Genomic DNA, 23,311 nt, shown 5'->3' on the forward strand with positions numbered 1-23,311 from the left:
CTAAACAAGAAACTTCCCAGGTATCTGTCCAGATCCCGGGATCCTCAGGCGGAGGCAGTGGATGCATTATCACTTCCTTGGAAGTATCATCCTGCCTATATCTTTCCGCCTCTAGTTCTTCTTCCAAGAGTAATCTCCAAGATTCTGAGGGAATGCTCGTTTGTTCTGCTAATAGCTCCGGCATGGCCTCACAGGTTTTGGTATGCGGATCTTGTCCGGATGGCATCTTGCCAGCCATGGACTCTTCCGTTAAGACCAGACCTTCTGTCACAAGGTCCTTTTTTCCATCCGGATCTGAAATCCTTAAATTTAAAGGTATGGAGATTGAACGCTTGATTCTTGGTCATAGAGGTTTCTCTGACTCCGTGATTAATACTATGTTACAGGCTCGTAAATCTGTATCTCGAGAGATATATTATAGAGTCTGGAAGACTTATATTTCTTGGTGTCTTTCTCATCATTTTTCTTGGCATTCTTTTAGAATACCGAGAATTTTACAGTTTCTTCAGGATGGTTTAGATAAGGGTTTGTCCGCAAGTTCTTTGAAAGGACAAATCTCCGCTCTTTCTGTTCTTTTTCACAGAAAGATTGCTATTCTTCCTGATATTCATTGTTTTGTACAAGCTTTGGTTCGTATAAAACCTGTCATTAAGTCAATTTCTCCTCCTTGGAGTTTGAATTTGGTTCTGGGTGCTCTTCAAGCTCCTCCGTTTGAACCTATGCATTCATTGGACATTAAATTACTTTCTTGGAAAGTTTTGTTCCTTTTGGCCATCTCTTCTGCTAGAAGAATTTCTGAATTATCTGCTCTTTCGTGTGAGTCTCCTTTTCTGATTTTTCATCAGGATAAGGCGGTGTTGCGAACTTCTTTTGAATTTTTACCTAAAGTTGTGAATTCCAACAACATTAGTAGAGAAATTGTGGTTCCTTCATTTTGTCCTAATCCTAAGAATTCTAAGGAGAAATCATTGCATTCTTTGGATGTTGTTAGAGCTTTGAAATATTATGTTGAAGCTACGAAATCTTTCCGTAAGACTTCTAGTCTATTTGTTATCTTTTCCGGTTCTAGGAAAGGCCAGAAAGCTTCTGCCATTTCTTTGGCATCTTGGTTGAAATCTTTAATTCATCTTGCCTATGTTGAGTCGGGTAAAATTCCGCCTCAAAGAATTACAGCTCATTCTACTAGGTCAGTATCTACTTCCTGGGCGTTTAGGAATGAAGCTTCGGTTGACCAGATCTGCAAAGCAGCAACTTGGTCCTCTTTGCATACTTTTACTAAATTCTACCATTTTGATGTATTTTCTTCTTCTGAAGCAGTTTTTGGTAGAAAAGTTCTTCAGGCAGCGGTTTCAGTTTGAATCTTCTGCTTATGTTTTTTGTTAAACTTGATTTTGGGTGTGGATTATTTTCAGCAGGAATTGGCTGTCTTTATTTTATCCCTCCCTCTCTAGTGACTCTTGTGTGGAAAGATCCACATCTTGGGTAGTCATTATCCCATACGTCACTAGCTCATGGACTCTTGTTAATTACATGAAAGAAAACATAATTTATGTAAGAACTTACCTGATAAATTCATTTCTTTCATATTAACAAGAGTCCATGAGGCCCACCCTTTTTTGTGGTGGTTATGATTTTTTTGTATAAAGCACAATTATTCCAATTCTTTATTTTATATGCTTCGCACTTTTTTTCTTATCACCCCACTTCTTGGCTATTCGTTAAACTGATTTGTGGGTGTGGTGAGGGGTGTATTTATAGGCATTTTAAGGTTTGGGAAACTTTGCCCCTCCTGGTAGGAATGTATATCCCATACGTCACTAGCTCATGGACTCTTGTTAATATGAAAGAAATGAATTTATCAGGTAAGTTCTTACATAAATTATGTTGTTTATTAAAAGGCTCTTGTGGTCAAATTTGTTTATTTTTATCCCCTTCTCATTTAGATTTATTCTTGTTAAATCTAAGATATTTTCTCCTACATTGGTGTGTCCGGTCCACGGCTTCATCCTTACTTGTGGGATTTTCTCTTCCCCTACAGGAAATGGCAAAGAGAGCACACAGCAAAGCTGTCCATATAGCCCCCCCTCTGGCTCCGCCCCCCTGTCATTCTCTTTGCCGCTCTGAACAAGTAGCATCTCCACGGGGATGGTAAAGAGTATGTGGTGTTAGTTGTAGTTTTATTTCTTCTATCAAGAATTTGTTATTTTAAAATAGTGCCGGTTTGTACTATTTACTCTACAACAGAAAGTGATGAAGAGTTCTGTTAAAAGAGGAGTATGATTTTAGCACCAGTAACTAAAATCCATTGCTGTTCCCACGCAGGACTGTTGAAACCAGAGAACTTCAGTTGGGGGAAAAGTTTGCAGACTTTTCTGCTCCAGGTATGACCAGTCTCTTTTCTAACAAGACATAGTAATGCTAGAAGACTGTCAGTTTTCCCTTATGGGATCGGTAAGCCATTTTCTTAGACTCAGTAACAGAATTAAGGCTTATAAAATGGGCTCTATGCTGGTTGACACTTTTGTGGGCTAAATCGATTGGTTTATATAGTATTTATATGACATTTGGAGTGTTTTGTGAATTTGGAAACACTTTGGGAACGTTTTTATTACGCCTGGCAGTTGTTTAGACGCTTAATCTAGTCAGGAAGGCCCCTTCACTCTGGTATGCAGAGGGAGGAGGCCTCATTTTCGCGCCTCAGTTGCGCAGTTACTTCTAGAGGCAGTGCATGCAGCTTCATGTGAGAGGGTCCTGTGGCTGAAAAACGGACTCAGAAAGGCTTATTTCTGTGGTGAATAACCCCTAAGGAAGGTAAAAGCTGCAGCAAAGTCTGTGGCAGGGACTGTAGTGTGTTTAAACTGGTAAATTGAACAATTGGCTTGAAATTTGGTGTGCAATACTTTCAAAGCATTAAGACACTGGGGTGTAAATTTTGTTAAGATCGGATATTTCCTTAATAGTTTTTCAAACATTCAGAAATAAAGTGTGCTCTTTTTATTATTTAAAGAGACAGTAACGGTTTTGTTTAAAAACGGTTTTATTGCATTAATAGCCTGCCTAAATCTGTCTAACATGTCTGTACCTTCAGATAGCATATGTTCTGTGTGTATAGAGGCCAAGGTGGTTCCCCCCTTAAATGTATGTGAAAATTGTGCCATGGCGTCCAAACAAAGTAAGGACAGTACTGTCACATTTAATAAGGTTGCCCAAGATGATTCTTCAAATGAAGGTAGTGGGGATAGCTCATCATCCTCTCCTTCTGTGTCAACACCAGTTTTGCCCGCGCAGGCGACACCTAGTACATCTAGCGCGCCAATGCTTGTTACTATGCAGCAATTAACTGCAGTAATGGATAATTCTATAGCAAATCTTTTATCCAAACTGCCAGCATTTCCCAGAAAGCGTGATTGCTCAGTTTTAAATACAGAGGATGAGCAAGTTGGCGCTGACGATAACTTATCTGTTATACCCTCACATCAGTCTGAATTGGCAGTGAGGGAGGGTCTCTCTGAGGGAGAAATTTCTGATTCAGGAAAAGTTTCTCAGCAGGCAGAACCTGATATCGTGGCATTTAAATTTAAGTTAGAACATCTCCGCGCCCTACTTAAGGAGGTGCTAACTACTCTTGATGATTGTGACTCTTTGGTGATTCCAGAGAAGTTGTGCAAAATGGACAAATTCTTAGAGATCCCTGTGCACGCTGATGCCTTTCCGATACCCAAGAGGGTGGCGGACATAGTGACTAAGGAGTGGGAGAAGCCTGGTATACCTTTTGTTCCACCTCCCCATTGTCGACCCCAGAAGGGACGCATGGCAAACGGTCCCTAAGGTTGAGGGGACAGTTTCAACGTTAGCCAAGCGCACAACTATTCCTATCGAGGACAGTTGCGCTTTCAAAGATCCTATGGATAAAAAATTGGAAGGATTGCTTAAAAAGATATTTGTTCAGCAAGGTTTCCTTCAACCAATTTCGTGCATTATTCCTGTCACCACAGCAGCGTCTTTTTGGTTCGAGGAACTAGAAAATTCGCTCCAAAAGGAGACTCCATATGATGAAGTCATGGACAGAATTCACGCACTAAAGTTGGCTAATTCCTTTATTTTGGATGCCGCTTTTCAATTGGCTAAATTAGCGGCGAAAAATTCAGGCTTTGCAATAGTGGCGTGCAGAGCGCTTTGGCTAAAATCTTGGTCGGCGGATGTGTCGTCCAAAACAAAATTGCTTAATATTCCTTTCAAAGGTAAGACCCTTTTCGGGCCGGAATTGAAGGAGATTATTTCTGACATCACTGGGGGAAAGGGCCATGCCCTCCCACAGGATAGGCCTTTCAAGGCTAAGAACAAGTCTAATTTTCGTTCCTTTCGCAATTTCAGGAACGGACCGACTCCTAACTCTGCAGCCTCTAGACAAGAGGGTAACGCTTCCCAGCCTAAACCAGCATGGAAACCACTGCAAGGCTGGAACAAGGGTAAACAGGCCAAGAAGCCTGCTGCTGCTACCAAGACAGCATGAAGGGGTAGCCCCCGATCCGGGACCGGATCTAGTAGGGGGCAGACTTTCTCTCTTTGCTCAGGCTTGGGCAAGAGATGTTCCGGATCCCTGGGCACTAGAAATAGTCTCTCAGGGGTATCTTCTAGAGTTCAAGGAACTTCCTCCAAGGGGAAGGTTCCACATGTCTCGCTTATCTTCAGACCAGATAAAGAGACAGGCATTCTTACATTGCGTAGGAGACCTATTTAAGATGGGAGTGATACACCCAGTTCCAATAGCAGAACTAGGTCTGGGTTTTTACTCAAACCTGTTTGTAGTTCCCAAAAAAGAGGGAACTTTCAGGCCAATTCTGGATTTAAAAATTCTAAACAAATTCCTCAGAGTTCCATCATTCAAAATGGAAACCATTCGGACGATTTTACCAACAATCCAGGAGGGTCAATATATGACTACCGTGGACTTAAAGGATGCGTACCTGTATATTCCTATCCACAAAGATCATCATCAGTTCCTGAGGTGGACAAACATTACCAGTTCGTGGCTCTTCCATTCGGTTTAGCCACTGCCCCCAGAATTTTCACAAAGGTGCTAGGGTCCCTTCTAGCGGTTCTAAGGCCGAGGGGCATTTCTGTAGCACCTTACCTAGACGACATTCTAATCCAAGCGTCGTCCCTTTCCAAAGCAAGGGCTCATACAGACATTGTTTTAGCCTTTCTCAGGTCTCACGGGTGGAAGGTGAACGTAGAAAAGAGTTCCCTGTCCCCTTCCACAAGGGTTCCTTTTCTGGGAACAATAATAGATTCTGTAGAAATTAAGATTTTTCTGACAGAGGTCAGAAAGTTAAAGCTTCTAAACGCTTGTCAAGTTCTTCAATCTATTCCTCAGCCTTCCATAGCTCAGTGCATGGAGGTAATAGGATTAATGGTTGCAGCAATGGACGTGGTTCCTTTTGCTCGAATTCATCTAAGACCATTACAACTGTGCATGCTCAAACAGTGGAATGGGGATTATGCAGACTTGTCTCCCCAGATTCAAGTAGACCAGGTAACCAGAGACTCACTCCGCTGGTGGTTGACTCAGGATCACCTGTCTCAGGGAATGAGTTTCCGCAGACCAGAGTGGGTCATTGTCACGACCGACGCCAGTCTCTTAGGCTGGGGCACGGTCTGGGACTCCCTGAAAGCTCAGGGTCTATGGTCTCGGGAAGAGTCTCTTCTCCCAATAAACATTTTGGAACTGAGAGCGATATTCAATGCGCTCCTGGCTTGGCCTCAACTAGCGAAGGCCAGATTCATAAGATTTCAGTCGGACAACATGACGACTGTAGCGTACATCAATCATCAGGGGGGAACAAAGAGTTCCTTGGCGATGAGAGAGGTGTCCAAGATTATCAAATGGGCGGAGGATCACTCCTGCCATCTATCTGCAATACACATCCCAGGAGTAGACAACTGGGAGGCGGATTATTTGAGTCGTCAGACTTTCCATCCGGGGGAGTGGGAACTCCACCCGGAGGTCTTTGCCCAGTTAACTCAACTATGGGGCATTCCAGAGATGGATCTGATGGCGTCTCGTCAGAACTCCAAGGTTCCTCGCTACGGGTCCAGATCAAGGGATCCCAAGGCGACGCTAGTGGACGCATTGGTGGCGCCTTGGTCGTTCAATCTAGCTTATGTGTTTCCACCGTTCCCTCTCCTTCCCAGGCTTGTAGCCAGGATCAAACAGGAGAAGGCCTCAGTGATTCTAATAGCTCCTGCATGGCCACGCAGGACTTGGTATGCAGACCTGGTGAATATGTCATCGGCTCCACCATGGAAGCTACCTTTGAGACAGGATCTTCTAGTACAAGGTCCATTCGAACATCCAAATCTAGTCTCTCTGCAACTGACTGCTTGGAAATTGAACACTTGATTCTATCTAAGCGTGGGTTTTCAGATTCAGTTATAGATACTCTGGTTCAAGCCAGAAAACCTGTGATTAGGAAAATTTACCATAAGATATGGCAAAAATATATCTGTTGGTGCGAATCCAAGAAATTCTCCTGGAGTAAAATTAAAATTCCTAGGATACTTTCCTTTCTCCAAGAGGGTTTGGATAAAGGTTTGTCAGCTAGTTCTCTAAAGGGACAGATATCTGCTCTGTCTGTTTTGTTACACAAACGTCTGGCAGCCGTGCCAGATGTGCAGGCGTTTGTACAGGCGTTAGTCAGAATCAAGCCTGTCTACAGACCTATGACTCCTCGATGGAGTTTAAACTTAGTTCTTTCAGTTCTTCAAGGGGTTCCGTTTGAACCCTTACATTCCATAGATATCAAGTTACTATCTTGGAAAGTTCTGTTTTTGGTTGCTATTTCTTCTGCCAGAAGAGTTTCTGAATTGTCTGCTTTGCAGTGTACTTCACCCTATTTGGTATTCCATACTGATAAGGTAGTTTTACGTACCAAGCCTGGTTTTCTTCCAAAAGTGGTTTCCAACAGGAATATTAACCAGGAAATAGTTGTTCCTTCTCTGTGTCCGAATCCAGTTTCGAAGAAGGAACGTTTGTTACACAACCTAGATGTGGTCCGTGCTTTAAAATTCTATTTAGAAGCAACAAAGGATTTCAGACAGACATCATCCTTGTTTGTCGTTTATTCTGGTAAGAGGAGAGGGCAGAAAGCTACTGCTACCTCTCTTTCCTTTTGGCTGAAAAGCATCATCCGATTGGCTTATGAGACTGCCGGACGGCACCCTCCTGAACGAATTACAGCTCACTCTACTAGAGCTGTGGCTTCCACATGGGCCTTCAAGAACGAGACTTCTGTTGATCAGATCTGTAAGGCAGCGACTTGGTCTTCTCTGCATACTTTTGCCAAATTTTACAAATTCGATACTTATGCTTCTTCGGAGGCTGTTTTGGGGAGAAAGGTTTTGCAAGCTGTGGTGCCTTCCGTTTAGGTTACCTGACTTGTTCCCTCCCTTCATCCGTGTCCTAAAGCTTTGGTATTGGTTCCCACAAGTAAGGATGAAGCCGTGGACCGGACACACCAATGTAGGAGAAAACAGAATTTATGTTTACCTGATAAATTTCTTTCTCCTACGGTGTGTCTGGTCCACGGCCCGCCCTGGCTTTTAGTCAGGTTTCAAATTTTTATTTCTGTACACTACAGTCACCACGGCACCCTATAGTTTCTCCTTTTTCTCCTAACCGTCGGTCGAATGACTGGGGGGCGGAGCCAGAGGGGGGTTATATGGACAGCTTTGCTGTGTGCTCTCTTTGCCATTTCCTGTAGGGGAAGAGAATATCCCACAAGTAAGGATGAAGCCGTGGACCAGACACACGGTAGGAGAAAGAAATTTATCAGGTAAACATAAATTCTGTTTTTTTTGATCCCCTTATCTCTAAGGAAGATTTGAACCTCATGTCTCCGAGGATGATGCTGTTCAGGCAATGCTGCAGCTTTCTCATTAAACGTCCCAAGCCTCAATTGCATCACATGAAGTGCCCTGCGGTTCCTCTCAATCTCCTGGAGGAGTGTATTTGCCTACAGAATTGCAGCTCACGTATACTCTGCGGTATCTGCAGCTTTGTCTGTTTTTCCTTATCTACAGGGAAAATGCAAGAGGACATTCAGATAGTGAGGTTTCTGTTCCATTTTCTTCTACATAGCTCACTCTCTCTCCTGAGTTTGGGGAGGAGTATTCGCTGGTAATTTATGGTGAAATCTTAGATCCTGACAGTATAATTCCTTCATCTGATACTGAAGTGATGTTTGCTTGCACGCCTCGTGTACTGTTAAGGAGGTTTGGCGGCTTGGACGACACAGGTAATCCTGTCGTTGTCAACCCTTGGAGTTTTCATAAACTTTTAATTTCTAGGATGTTATCCTTCCTATGAGGAAGGGATTCCACTTCTGCTATGGACATTTTCGCAGGAATGGGAGACAATAGGAATATTCTTCTCCCTATCTTCTGTACTTATAGTTTTCTCCTGTAGTTGGTTCCAATTCAATGCACGGTGCCTTGAGTAGAAGGGAGCCTTTCTACTTTGGCTCAGAGAACTTTGATCCCTAGAGGATAGCGGCTCATTACAGTTTCTTGGATAAGAAGCTGGAGGTTTATTGATCATATAGAGCAATGTTTTGGTCTAATTAGACTTGCTGCGCTAGTCCATGGGGTGTTGTGTCTGGAATCTCAGTCAGCTGAGAAGCTTACCTGTGGATTAGTGGTACAGCTTAAGTTTTTATAACTCTGCAGACGCAGGTTTAATATCCATTTTGGACAAGCTTTGGGCTTTTACTGACAAGAGTGTGATTTTGTTTGGACCGGGACTGGCAGACTTCTCAGCGAACTTACGAGTGGGGAAAAAGGTTTTTCTATCACTCATCAAGTGGAAAAGTCTTAAGGAAAGTTTTTCCTTCCTCCCTTTCAGAGGGTCAGTCCAGTCTTTTGGAATCATGTTTAAGATCAACCAGTCGGGGTCCAGGGGATAGCATATAAGTATTCCTCCCAGGGGCAGATTTTTCCTTTCTAGAGTATCTGCAACCCTGTTTTGATGAGAGGTATTCTTGAACTTAGTTCAGGTCCCTCCTTTCGGAGATTGATAGCTCCAGTTCCAGTCAGGAGAAACTAGGTTGTTCCTTTAGTTTTTCAGAGTAAAAGCCTTCAAAGTAGTTCCCATGCTCCTTTGATTAGAAGGGGCCCGTTCATGGCGAACATAGACCTGAAGGATATGTCTCTTATTGTTCCCATTATCCGGAATCCTCTTAAGTTTCTGAGATTCGTCATCCTAGGAAGACTATTTTTGGTCTTAGGGATTTGCAAGGGTGCCATCCTGGACAATATATAGTTCGGGTGTCATCTTTCCTTGAGTAGTTTCTCTCTAGAGATCTTGTCCCCTTTACGTTCCCATGGATGGGAAATGTATCTGGAGAAGTGTTACCTTGTTCATTTACAAGGGTATTTTTTAGGGATTTTAAAGGATTCTCTATGAGAATATTTCTCTCAGAGGTCAGATCTTCAATGATTTCTTCCTCTTACTTTTCTCTAGCTTGGGCCACAATTAACTCCAGTAACCCGGTAGATAGTTAGACATTTGCTTCCAGAGGATTGGGATTTTAAATGCAGCTGTTGCTGATTTTCCCTTCTCTCCTGTGGCTCTTTGTATGGAGGTAATTGGCCGGAGGGTCCCAGAGATGTTTTCTCTTTTTTTTTTCTTGAGTCCTTTTGAGAACTCTGCAGTTTTGCAAGCTTAGTCAATGGATGAGCCCCTGGGTCTCTATCAGAAGATAGATCTGGTTTAACTTTTAAGAGATTCTCAGGAGTGTCTGTCTCAGGACGCATGTTTCTGGAGACTTCCTGGGTGATTGTGTCCAAAGACGCCAGCCTGCTGGGCTGGGGTACAGTCTGGAGCTCGTTATAGGCGCAAGGCCTTAAACTCATCAGGAGTTTGTTCTCCTCATCAACATCTTGTAGTGGAGAGCGATTTTTAATGCTCTGAGGGCTTGGCTTCAGTTGTCCTAGCCGGTTTATCAGGTTCCTGTTGGTCTTTCTCCTCAGTGGCTTGGGGAGGAACTCTGGGTTCCTTAGCCATGAAGGAGGTGGCTCGGCTTCGTTCATGAACGGTAACTCTCAATGGCTGTCTATTTGCCATCCTCATCTACGAGTGATCTTCTGAAGCAAGGACTTTCTAAGCAGACAGATTTTCATCTCAGGGAGTAGATTTCTATCCTGAGATGTTCTCCAGGTTAGCCCTCAAATGGGGGTGCTGGAGTTGGATTTGATGGCAGTTCTCCAAACGTTTTTGTTATGATTAAAGGGACACTGAACCCAAAATTTTTCTTTCATGATTCAGATAGAGCATGCAATTTCAAGCAATTTTCTAATTTGCTCCTTTTATCAAATTTTCTTCATTCTCTTGGTATGTTTATTTGAAAACCAAAAATGTAAGTTTAGATGCCGGCCCATTTTTGGTGAACAAACTGAGTTGTCCTTGCTGATTGGACAGCACCAATAAACAAGTGCTGTCCATGGTACTGAACCAAACATTTGCTGGCTTCTTAGCTTAGATGCCTTCTTTTTCAAATAAAGATAGCAAGAGAACGAAGAAAAATTGATACTAGAAGTAAATTAGAAAGATGCTTAAAATTGCATGCTCTATCTGAATAATGAGAGCATATCCCTTTAAGGTCAAGAGATCTGCAGACTGTTCTGTTAAGCTGTCTGATGGTCTCTTGGAATTTTAGTCTGACGTCCCTGTTCCTCCGTTTGCTCTCCTTCCACGAGTCTTGGCTCGTTTCTAATAGGAGTGAGCATCAGTAATTTTAAAAGTTCCTGCATAGGTCCCCAGGATCTGAATTTAGGCCTAGCGGGGATGTATCTCTCCCACCCTGATGGTTGTTCCTGAGTGAGGACCTTCTAGTGAAGCTTCTGTGTAACAGGTTTTCAAGGCCACATCTTGGGCCTCCTTTCCTAAATGTTTGGGGGTTGTGGTCCAAATTTTTCTAAAATTGTGTCCACTAGTTTGGGTATTGATTCCGTGGCGCACCGTGCCTTAAGAAAGAAAACAAAATTTATGCTTACCTGATAAATGTATTTATTTCTTGAAACGGTGAGTCCACGGACCTCCCTGTTTTCAGACAGGTTTTTTATATAAATCTCAGGCACCTCTGCACCTTGTGTTATTTCCTTTCTTTCCTTTTCCTTCGGTCGAAGGACTGGGGGTTGTGGGAAGGGAAGTGTTACTTAATAGCTTTGCTGTGGTGCTCTTTGCCTCCTCCTGCCGGCCAGGAGTAGTATTCCTGACAGTAATTGATGATTCCGTGGACTCATCAATTAAATCAGGTAAGCATAAATTTTGTTTATAGCAACATTTGCATTGTTTTCTAGTCCAGGCACACATTCCTTAAAAATTCTCTTGAATGTATCTCCCTTGCTGTGGGCACATATTAAGCAATGACTGTATTATGTAGGAGAGTCAGGGTTCCATTAAGCTTACTTGCTACTTTCTCACCACTATACAGGTTTTATTGTTGAAATAATCACATGGGAAATCAATCACAAAATATTTGTATTCTCACTAAATAATATATATATATATATATATATATATATATATATATATATATATATATATATATATATATATATATAAAGAGAGTAAAAAAGGGGGTGCACCTGTAAACTTCTAATGCGCTATCAATAGCAGTCCCAAAATAGATACTTCAAACGTCATAAGAAAGAACAGTTACCATAATAAGTAATTGTTAAAGAAGGACCAAAGCTGCACTCATGATGTACTGTGCTTTATTACAAAAAAGAAACATTTAGGGAGCAAGAGTGGGAGTCAGTCCCCAACCAAAGAGCATAAAACACAAACACACAAAAAAGAAAAAAATAGTCATAAAAGTCCATCACAATACTAAAAAGCTGCCTATATACCAATGCAATATGAAACAAGACTACATGTAAATACAATATCAGTAGCTCAAAAAATTATAGGCTGGCCGGCTAAAGGGAGACAAACTTCTAAGAATTGGCCTTTCGCAGTGAGTGAAATGGCGCCCCAAGAACATAAAACAGAGTCTGTGAAAGGTCGTTAGTGGTACTGAACCTGGCACTCAAGTGTCAAGCTTTGTGTGCCGATGTGGGTAGGTCGGCGTCTTCACTTGCAAATTTAAATCCCTGTCTCGTTGGTGCAGCGTAGTAGCTCACAGCTGTGTTTGACGTAGCGACTATGTCATTAGGTTCCAAAACATGGCGCATTTCGCCGCTCCCACAGAGGGTTGGATCAGGGGCCTCATCAGATGTAGAGATCATAGGTGTTGTCGCTATTTGTAGTTTCTATTTAAAAGAACGCCCCTTTTACGTAGCAGCTAATGATTCTTTGATACTATGTTGCACTTTTTAAGTCTGTATCAAAGGCTCTTCGAAATAAATCAGGTTAGATGCAGCAAAGGATATTATTTAGCAACATCAGTTTACTAAATGCGGATATTTGAAGCCATAAGAACAGAAGTTGAACAATACATTACAGATGCATTTTTTCAGCATTATTCATAGTACAAATGTCTTTTCATGATAAACACGTATATATTTATAGTTTATTCAAACTATTAATGGAAGCCAGTCCTGAATGTAGATTTCCATGATTATGCACATACATTGTATTAGTAATATAAGCAAGAATGCATCTTTTACAGATATTATCTTAAAAAGCAAGAATATTCAATGTTTTCATTGAGACCTACATGACTTAATGTATTTAATCTGTACATCCACCTAGACTCATGCTGTAAAATAATTCTATCTAGGTTGCCACCCCTTTCTACTAGTTTTGAATTGTTCTATGCCCATGATTTTTAATTTTGTGAAATCTGAGTTATGGCAAGATTTAAAATGCCATGCTACAGGACTGTCTTTGTCCTCATTCTTAATGTCATCCCTGTGTTCTCTTTTCCTACTTTTCAACTCTCTTGTTGTTTTCCCGACATAGAATTTCAGACAGGGACAGTTCAAAAGGTAAATAACGTTTTTTGAGGTACAAGTAATCCTGTCTTTAACATAATGTGGCTTTGTTCTAATAGGTGTACAAAAAGTGGATGACTACTTAATGTACGCACAGTATACACAGTGTCCACAAGGGACACTGCCACCTTGATTTTGTGCAGCAGTTAACCAGTTAGTCCATTGTTCTCTTTTGAACTTACTATGCACTAATTTGTCTTTAATGCTAGGGGCCTTTTTAGCTGTTAGAGAGGGTACTCAGATATATATCCTCTTAGAGTTACATCATTTGACAAGAGATGCCAATGGGTTTTTAAACTCCACCGCAATTTTTTCCAATGCTAGTTATACCTGGTAATCAACCTGGCATGATTTATTTTATAAAAGTTTGTTTCTTGGAGTATACCGTGCCCTTACCCAGGCTTTTTTTACTTGCCTTTTTTAATATTTCCTTGAAAGAAATCTCTCAGCAATTTGTTTGGCCTGTTCTTCAAAGGATTGTATTGATGAACAACACCTCTTTAACCTCAAAAATTGTCCAACTGGGACTCCATTTTTTTTTGTGAGATTCAGGGTGATGACTTGTAGCAAATAAGACTGTTAGTTGCTGTCTTTTTATGATGGACAGTAGTGTGAATTTTATTGCCTATCTTTGAGGTGTTGAGATCCAGGAATGTCTCTTCCTTGTCACTCACATTATATGTTAGGAAGAGATTTAAATTGTTTTTATTCAAAACATTAACAAAATCTGATACCGATTTCTCATCACCTTTCCATAGAATTGGTACATCGTCCACTTACCTCAGCCATAGGGCAACATGTTTATTTACCCACTCTGAGAGTTCATGGAACACTATAATGGTTTTCCAAATCCCAGGCTGTGCCGCAGACTTGTCTATATAGCAAAACAAAAGATGTTATTTGTTAATACAAATTCCAAGAGCTTCTGTAACAGTTTTGTGTTGTCCTCATACTCCTGTCCTCTCAATTCCAAAAAATATTTAGCTGCCTTTAAGCCTGCTTTATGGGGAATTGAGCAGTAGAGTGACTCCACATCTAAAGTTACCAAAAGCATTTCTTGATCAACTGTGATTTTGTCAAGTTTTTTAAGGACATCCCCCGTATCACGGACATAGGAGGAGAGAGATTCCAACAAGGGGTGTAGAAAGTAGTCTACATAGCGACTAATCCCTTTGGTTGGGCCTCCTATGCCCGAGGTAATGGGGCATCCTGGGGGATGTTTAAGATTTTTTATGGACTTTAGGGATACAATAGAAGGTAGGATGAATGGGGAAGGAATTGTGTAATGCTTCATACTTTGTTTGTTATAAAGCCATCATCTCTGGCTTGATTAAGTACAAATAACAGTTCATTACAGATTAAATACACTAAGTCCTGTAGGTCTCAATGAAAATATTGAGTATTCTTGCTTTTTATAATATCTGTAAAAGATGCATTCTTGCTTATATCACTAATACAATGTATGTGCATAATCGTGGAAATCTACATTCAGGACTGGCTTCCATTAATAGTGTGGATAAACTATAAATATATATATGTGTTTATCATGAAAAGACATTTGTATTATGAATGATGCTGAAAAAATGCATCTGTAATGTATTATTCAACTCCTGTTCTTATGGCTTCAAATATCCGCATTTAGTAAACTGCTGTTGCTAAATAATATCTTTTGCTGCAGCTAACCTGGTTTCTTTCGAAGAGCCTTTGATACAGACTTAAAAAGTGCAACATAGTATCAAAGAATCATTAGCTGCTACGTAAGCCCTGATGACAAAGTACAAATGGACATTCTTTTAAAGAGAAACTACAAATAGTGACAACATTTATGATCTCTACATCTGACGAGGCCCCTGATCCAACCATCTGTGGGAGGGGCGAAACGCGTCTTGTTTTGGAACCTAATGACGAAAGGGGTATCTGAAGTTTTTATCCATATAGCGGCCAATGTCATTTGAGGTTAGGTACGGCTCGCACTAGTCTTGCACCCCATTTTGCCTCTGTATTACTGCACATTTATCTATATACCAGTTTTAATAAACCAGCACACAAATTGTGATTCACTTTGGAGCCGCCTTGCTAATATACTGAGATACAAGACTGGTACATGTATTCTTGTAATCTAGGAGCCTGATCGTATACCAGTGTGTGTCGCTTGACACTTGAGTGCCCAGTTCATTTCCACTAACGACCTTTCACAGACTCTGTTTTATGTTCTTGAGCCCCATTTCACTCACTGCGTATGGCCAATTCTTACTATTTTGTCTTTAGCTTTAGCCGGCTGGCCTATGATTTTTTTGAGCTACTGATATTGTATTTACATGTAGTCCTGTTTCATATTGCATTAGTATATAGGCAGCTTATAGTATTCTTTTTGTGTGTTTGTGTTTTATGCTCTTTGGTGGGCGACTGACTCCCACTCTTGCTCCCTAAATGTTTATTTTTTGTAATAAAGCGCAGTACATCATGATTGCAGCCTTGGTCCTTCTTTAACAATTACTTATTATGGTAACTGTTATTTCTTATGACGTTTGAAGTATATATATATCTATTCTATAATTGCGTTTGTAACATGTCCGTCGGTGTCGCCAGTTGCACATGCATTCTCAAAGAAATGTTGGCGCAGCCAAAAGAATCCACCTGGATGCAGCAAAGCTGCATCCCGGTGGATTCCGAAAATGGCAGGGTGGTGAAAAAATCCACCGCAGGTAGATTTTCACAACCCTGCCATTTTCAGATTCCACCTCGATGCAGCGTAGGCAAACCCGAAGCCTTAAAGAAAAAATTAGCAACCGCCCGCACTAATTAATAAAAAAAAACACATAACCACCCGCACGAAGTATTAACAAACACTGAAACCGCCATATCGCAAAATAATAAAGTTATTAACCCCTAATCCGCAAATAACATAATTAAAATATTAACCCCTTAACCGCAAACCCCCCACATAAAATAAACCTAATTAACCTATTAATCCCTAAACTGACAAACCCCCACATCACTATAAACCTATTTACCTATTAATCCCTAAACCGACAAACCCCCACATCGCAATAAACCTAATTAACCTATTAACTCCTAAACCGCAAACCCCACAACGCAAATAACTAATTTAATTACTAAGCCCCCTAACCTAACACCCCCTAAATTAACCCCAATACTAAGTTACACTTAAATAAAACCTAATTTTAAATAACAAATAATCTTAAATTACAGGAAAATTAAAAAAAATGAAACCTAATCCCTATGAAAATAAAAACAGCTCTTTTACATTTTAAAAATCTTAAAAAACCCCACCCACCAAACCCACACAAAATAAAATAACCTAACACTAAAAAAAACAAACCCACCCAAAATAAAGAAAACTAACACTAAAAAAAACCTAAACTACCCATTGCCCCTAAAGGGGCATTTGTATGGGTATTAACCTTAAAAGGGCATTAAGCTCTTTTACTGCCCTTAAAAGGGCAATCAGCTTTTTTCCAGCCCATCAAATCCCTAATCTTAAAAATAAAAAAAAATAAACAAATCCTAACACTAAACCCCAAATAGGTACTCACCGTTCCTGAAGTCCAGCAGAGAAGGTCTTCTTCCAGGCGGCTCCATCATCTTCTATCTTCATCCGGAGCGAAGGCTGCGTGGAGCGGAGGTGCAGAGCTTGCTTCCCCGATGCGGGGATACTCAGCGGCGTGGAGGCTCCTCTTCATGCGATCGTCCGTCACACACTGAAGATTGAATGCAAGGTACCCCATATTTATTGGGGTACCTTGCATTCCTATTGGATGCAATTTTAAATTCAGCTAATAGGATGAGAGCTACTGAAATCTTATTGGTTGATTTTAGTAGCTCTAATCCTATTGGCTGATTTAAAATTTTCAGCCAATAGGAATGCTAGGTACCCCAAATTAAATGCGGTACCTTGCATTCAATCTTCAGTGTACGACGGACATCATATGGAGAGGAGCTTCCATGCCGCCGAGGACCGCCGCTGAAGATCCATGCATCGGGGAAGACAGCTCCGCACCGTGCCACCTTAGTTCCGGATGAAGATAGAAGATGATGGATCTGCCTGGAAGAAGACCTTCTCAGCCGGACTTCAGGAACAGTGAGTACCTATTTGGGGCTAAGTTTTAGGCTTTATTATTTTAATTTTTGGGGTGATTTTTTTTTTTTATTAGGGTTTTTTTGGGGCAGTTAAAGAGCTGAATGCCCTTTTAAGGGCAATGCCCATACAAATGTCCATTTAGGGGCAATAGGTAGTTTAGGTTTTTTTAGTGTTGTTGTTTTTTTGGGGGGGGGGGTTTGGTGGGTGGGCGGTTTTGCTGTTAGGGGTTAATTTGGGCATTTTTGTAAGTAAAAGAGCTATTTAACTTAAAGCAATGCCCTACAAAAGGGCTATTGGTAGTTAAGTATTAGATTAGGGGGTGTTTTTATTTTGGGGGGGGGGGTATTTTTATAGGGGTATTATCCAAATGGATATTTAGTACATTTTGGCCAATGTACTGGCAGAACAAGTAGATGTTTTCTATGATGAATCTTTACAATAATTAGTATTCTATTATGCTATTAGAAATTCTTTTACGTTAATGGAAAATTTTGTGTTGATGGCTGTTTTGGTTCATCAAGAATAAACCCACAGTATTATATCAGTCGACTGGATGGAGAAGTAATGGAAGTTTGAAGAAAAAAAAAATTAGCTCAAAACAAGAAAACAACTAGATTTTTGTGTGTCAACTTCTAAAAGTGTTATCTACATTTTATTTATCTTTATTAACTACACGTGCTAACACAGAGATAATTATTGCGGGTAGCACTTAAAACAGCTTTTTTTATATCTTTCAGATGACTCGAGCAACAGCTTATCAAAGGACATTAGCAATGCAGTTGCTGGAGTTTCTGAGATGGGTTTTGATGCAGATAATACATTTCAGTTGGATGATGACCTGAAAATTGGACCTCTCAGCCTGGAAGGACTCAGCATGCTTAGTGATCCAGACATGGTCCTGCCTGACCCTTCAATAGAAGACAGTTTTAGGTCTGACAAGCTGTGATCAATTCTTTAAACTGAATATTGACTTTTAAAGCCTACCTTTAGCGACAAAAGAAAACATTTTGGAAACACAACAAAAATAAGATGCTCCTTTCCTTTCTTGATCACTAGTTTCACTTGAGCAGGTTTCTCTGGGTACAAATCAAGCAGATATGCTCCGATGTTGTCTGGAGACATAAGGAAAGAATTTTTTTTCTTGCAAAGAATTGCAAAGGAAAATGGACCTGAGCCTGCTTTGTTAGACCAAGCTGGTAACTGGTGTCTTGTAGAAAAACACCTGTGTTTTCTGAAGTAAACTAGGTAGTGTAACCACATTTTTACCAGTTACATGGTAATGTGCCATTGCCTTAACCTTTTTATCATTAGAAACCTACAGCATATTGTGATACAATACTTTGCAGCTCTTGTGATAGCAACATATTCATTTATGTGTATATTTTTATGTATTGTTTGTTGACAATGTAAAAAAGAGACAGCCCAATAGTGGAAATAGTATCAAAGCAAAAAAAAAAAAAACTTTTATATTATAGAGACTTAAACCACTGACCTCAATCATTGACAGCTAATAATATAATGACCAGTTGATTCTGCCATGAATTGCTGCCATTTTAACTGAGATATGGTCTTAAACATAGCAAAATAATCTTTTGGAGGAGAAAAAAAAATGGGAAAAAAAGTCCATGGCTGTACATGACGGCCTGTGCCTTAATACTAGCCACTTTCTTCAGATATAATTAAATGACCGGATATTTTTTATAAATAATTTTGTTCAGTCATGGAATTTGTTTTCTGACGACCCAGTGCTGGAAAACTGTTTTTCAATCCGTCTTATATATTTTCAAAAACTACAACATAATTGAGAACTGTGGGGCCATTAAGAAAAGGCTTCAAAATCCAGGTTGTTTATCTAGTCGATATATAAAACACATTACATGACAAATTTTGGGTTGTCTTTTTAGAGAGTACTGCCTGTATCAATGATTGCTTGCCAACTAAAGAAATTAGAGAGCTTGGTCTTCCTTGGCCAAAGCCACTGTTCTTGCAACAACTTTATCAGGTATCTAGAAGAAGGTGTCATTTTCTTCATGAACTTTTAGTGTGCTAACAAAAATAATTGTTTAACCAAATTTACATGCCCATCCTTCAAAATAATGAGTCAGACACTTGTAACTTGTCCTAGTCAGAGAAAAGATTTTCAATGAACTCTTATCACACTATGCCTTCACTTATGGAAACTATTGAAAGTTTATCTCCTATATGACTCAAAAGGAGCTCTCTGTGGTCCGATATAAACTAGACTGGCTAGGGAATAAATTGGCAATCATTAAGTTAACATAAAATGCCTAACATCTTTTGGGAGAGTAATTAACCTAAGAGCTTGTTAAGTGCAATAGACCATACATTTTGCTATTTAGGGTTGTAAAGAATAACCTTTGCATTTTCCATTTGTGCCTTACCTGCAACTCCAATAGTAGTTAAATGTGCAGATTATCCAAAATATCTTTGACAATCTATTGCAACCCTTATTTAATTTTTAATTTTTTTTTAAAGCCACAAGTGTGGCAAATTCTAGATATTTTATTGATAAGATGACAAAGAATGTTTTAAGGGCTACAAGAACACCAAATGTATTTCTTAAATATTAGTAGAGCAAAAAAACAATACAAATTACAGCTTTTTATGTTAAAAAGAGATGGTCAATTATTGATTAGTTTGTAGCTAAATGATGTTTAGATAATGTTTTAGGTGATTTATATGTATGCACCTTTGTTAACTAGCTTTATTTCCCAAGCAGTGATAGACTACAAATGCCCATACCCATTACAGCCTGGGGAAATGTCATTGGATATTCATGTACTCTAAACATCATATCTCTCTTTCACAGCACACATTGCACTTTTTCCAGAGCACTTGCTTACTTATTTTCTCTATTCCTACAGTTCATTTTACTCTGTGCACTTTTGTTGTGGATCCAACAAAAGGTGCTGTTCGGCTTTTTGCAGCGCCTTAATATTAAACTGTTTCCGATCTCTCGTTTGAAAACAAAAAACTATTTATTACAATGATCTAAAGTTATTTCAGCTACTTTTTAAAGGGTCATTAATATCAAAAGGTATTATTTTAACTTTTTTCACCCTTTGTGCTGAAAATGCCTTAATGGCAATTATCATTATCTAATATTTAATGAGACATTGAACTCAAACTTAAATCATCTAAAAAAAATATTTTAAGTGAAGAAAAAAATTGTAAAACCTGATCTGTTTTAGCTGCTTTTCCTACAAAGTACCCTGTAAAGTTCTTTTACACCTAGAGAGGCTTGAGTGCATTATACAACCATTTTGATATACAGCAGCCCCAACATTTTGTTTTAAATGGATACTAAATACATTTTATGCCTCTTTCTAATAATTAGAGCTGCCTAGGTTACAATGCAGGAATCAGAAGGAGAGTTGCTGCACATGTGCAAACAGGCCAGCACTGAAATGTAGTGAAAGACAGATTTCAACACGGTGGCACCCATGACTAGAGGGAGGCAGAATAACATCAGTACTATACTTAAACAAGGTATTTAGTGCTTAATGTCCCTTTAAAAAGCATTATACATGCTAATAAAAATAAAGGACCGATTTGGCTTTTTTTTTTTTTTTTACTTCAAAATCAGCACCATGTGCATGCACCTGGTGCTGATCTCATACCATGGAGAATTTGATGCATAGAATGTGCACAGTACATACACACCAATTCTTGTCTGCATGCGTTCTGAGATAGGCACCCAGCGACATGTAAAAGGTTTTAATCTCTGAGTTAACTGCCATTATTAAATGAAAATCTTTTTTATATTGTATACTGGTATTTTCATTAGAATGTCGCCTTTTAGTATTTTTTTTTATTTAACCCTGCTACATGCTAAACATTGATTGTTTAGAATAATGCGGAGGCTCATTTGATTCTGGCCTCTAATTGGAAACAGCAGAGATCATTAAGTAAATACTTTCATAGACCTCCTAGTTATATGTCCTCTAACTATTAGAGTAAACAGAAACACATTCCCTAAGTCTGAGGTGGTATGTTCCCCTTTTGCTTCCTTCTCTATTACGAATGTTTAGTTTGCATTGATAAGGAAAGGTTAGACCTCTAATTGTATGGTCACATGTGCATTTTCAGCGACTTTCATCTGTGTCCTTACAAATGGCCCCAAAATGCTAAGCTTTAATTTAAAATTTGATCTCTAATTTCACTTTAGTGTATCATAAGGGCCCCATAACCTGGCAAGTTTTTGGTAGATAGATAGATAGATAGATAGATCAAATAAATATACCAATATTTACATTTCTATTTTTTTTAACAGAAATCGTGTGGCATCTGTTAAATGGGCAGACCTTTTGAGCTATGCTTTAGGATCTCATCAATCGCGGAGTATTCTGTTACATTACCAATCAATTATAATTAACATAGTAAATGAAGTTTAAAGAACATAGAAGTTCATCGAGTTCACCCTATACAGATCTTACCTGATTTCCATTTAAAGTGCCAGTTAAGCGTAATACCATTAAAAAGATGACCCATTTAACACAAGCAATCATATCCCCGAATTCTGTTTCTTGCCAGAAATGTATGTAAGCCATTTTGAAATGTATCTAAGATATAGGCATTCACCACCTCCTTAGGCAATGAGTTCCACAGTTTGATTGCTCTTACAGTGAAAATATGTTTACGTTGCTGGAGATTAAATCTCCTTTCCTCCAGCCTTAAATTGTGATTTAGTCACAATTTCCTTGAAATAAGCCGTGCTTCCCTCAACTTTATATATGGTCCTTGAATATATTTATATAAAATAATAATATCCCCTCTCAAGCGCCTTTTTTTAGATAAGAGACCAAGTTTGGCTAACCTCTCCTCATAGTTTAAAATCTCCATTATCATTATTAGTTTTGTGGCCTATCTGTGATCTTTTTCTAACTCTGCAATGTATTTTTTTTGAGATTTCTTCCCAGAACTGCACTCCATACTCAAGGCGATTTTCTTACCAGGGATTTATATAGTGTCACACTTATGCTTCCCTCCCTTGCATCAATGCCCCTTTTAATACATACTAGTATTTTATTAGCCTTAGAAACTGATGCCTTGCATTGTGCACCCATTTTTAGCTTGTTAGCTCTCCTTTCCTCCTCTATTTTGCGAAGTCTAGTCCCATTTGGATAATAGGTTCCCTGCTTATTTTTACTTCCAAAATGTAGAACCTAACATTTTCCTGTATTGAATCTCATTTTCCATTTCCTAGCCCATTCTTCAATTTTTTGTAAATTCGCTGGCAAAGCCATATCATCCTGTACAAGCATAATGACCATACACAACTTTGTATCATCTGCAAAAATAGAGAGAGATATTGCTCCAAGTCATTAATATAATCCCTCATAATTCCTTCAAGTATCCTGCCCATTACCTATGTCAGACTAGCTGGTCTATAGCTTCCTGGATCAGCCCAGCCTTTCTTTTTAAAAAGTGTCAACACATTAGCTTTACACCAGTTAATTGTGCCAAGTAATAGACTTAAACAGATTTGTTAAGGTTTATCATTTCAAATTTGATTTCTAATTTCACTTTAGTGTATCATAAGGGCCCCATAACCTGGCAAGTTTTTGACGAAGATAGACCTGAAGGAATGTATCTCTTCATTTTATCATACATGCATATCATAACAAATGAAAATCAGACTTTTGGATGGCAGATTAATAATTCCAAATAATCTCTAGTGTTATAAAAGCAGGTTTATTTCTTGGGAATTATTTTCAATATTTTTTCCCAAAATCCTTTCAGAGACCATGCAAACTGTCTGGGATTTAAAGCACATAGATATTCCTTGTGCAAGGAATTGCATAATGCTTCCTTTCAGAGACCATGCAAACTGTCTGGGATTTAAAGCACATAGATATTCCTTGTGCAAGGAATTGCATAATGCTTCTTGGTTTGATGGCATACACACTGGATGTAGTTCCGTTTCCATAATTTCTCATAAGAAAATTGCAGTTTAGCTTTCTGTCCCACTGTAACATGAGAACATGTGTTTCCAGGTGAATACTCTAGGGCTCATAGCAGTCTTTGTAGCTGTACATACCTTCTGTATTGATGTCAGATAATCTAATCTGACATTTTAAAGGAGGGTTGCATGTATGTAACATGAGGTATGTGTTCACAGAAGACTTGTAATCCAAGAATATGACGATGTCCTCTCATGGATCCATCTCACAGATTTTCTGCAATTTATAT

At 39.4% G+C, this 23,311-nt stretch overlaps 1 protein-coding gene across 2 annotated transcripts in view; it reads left to right on the top strand.

Moving 5' to 3' along the window:
- The window catches only part of CRTC3 (CREB regulated transcription coactivator 3), a 668,286-nt gene extending 647,398 nt beyond the window's left edge, over positions 1–20,888 (top strand). For both annotated transcript variants that reach the window (XM_053717740.1, XM_053717741.1), the window contains one exon: positions 17,836–20,888. In XM_053717740.1, coding sequence (XP_053573715.1) covers positions 17,836–18,044 — 209 coding nt within the window. In that variant the 3' untranslated portion in view covers positions 18,045–20,888. The remainder of the gene's footprint in view (positions 1–17,835) is intronic.
- The last annotated feature ends 2,423 nt before the right edge of the window (positions 20,889–23,311 follow it).

This window comes from Bombina bombina, chromosome 6 (genome assembly GCF_027579735.1).
Source record: "Bombina bombina isolate aBomBom1 chromosome 6, aBomBom1.pri, whole genome shotgun sequence".
NCBI classification, from domain to species: Eukaryota; Metazoa; Chordata; class Amphibia; order Anura; family Bombinatoridae; genus Bombina; species Bombina bombina.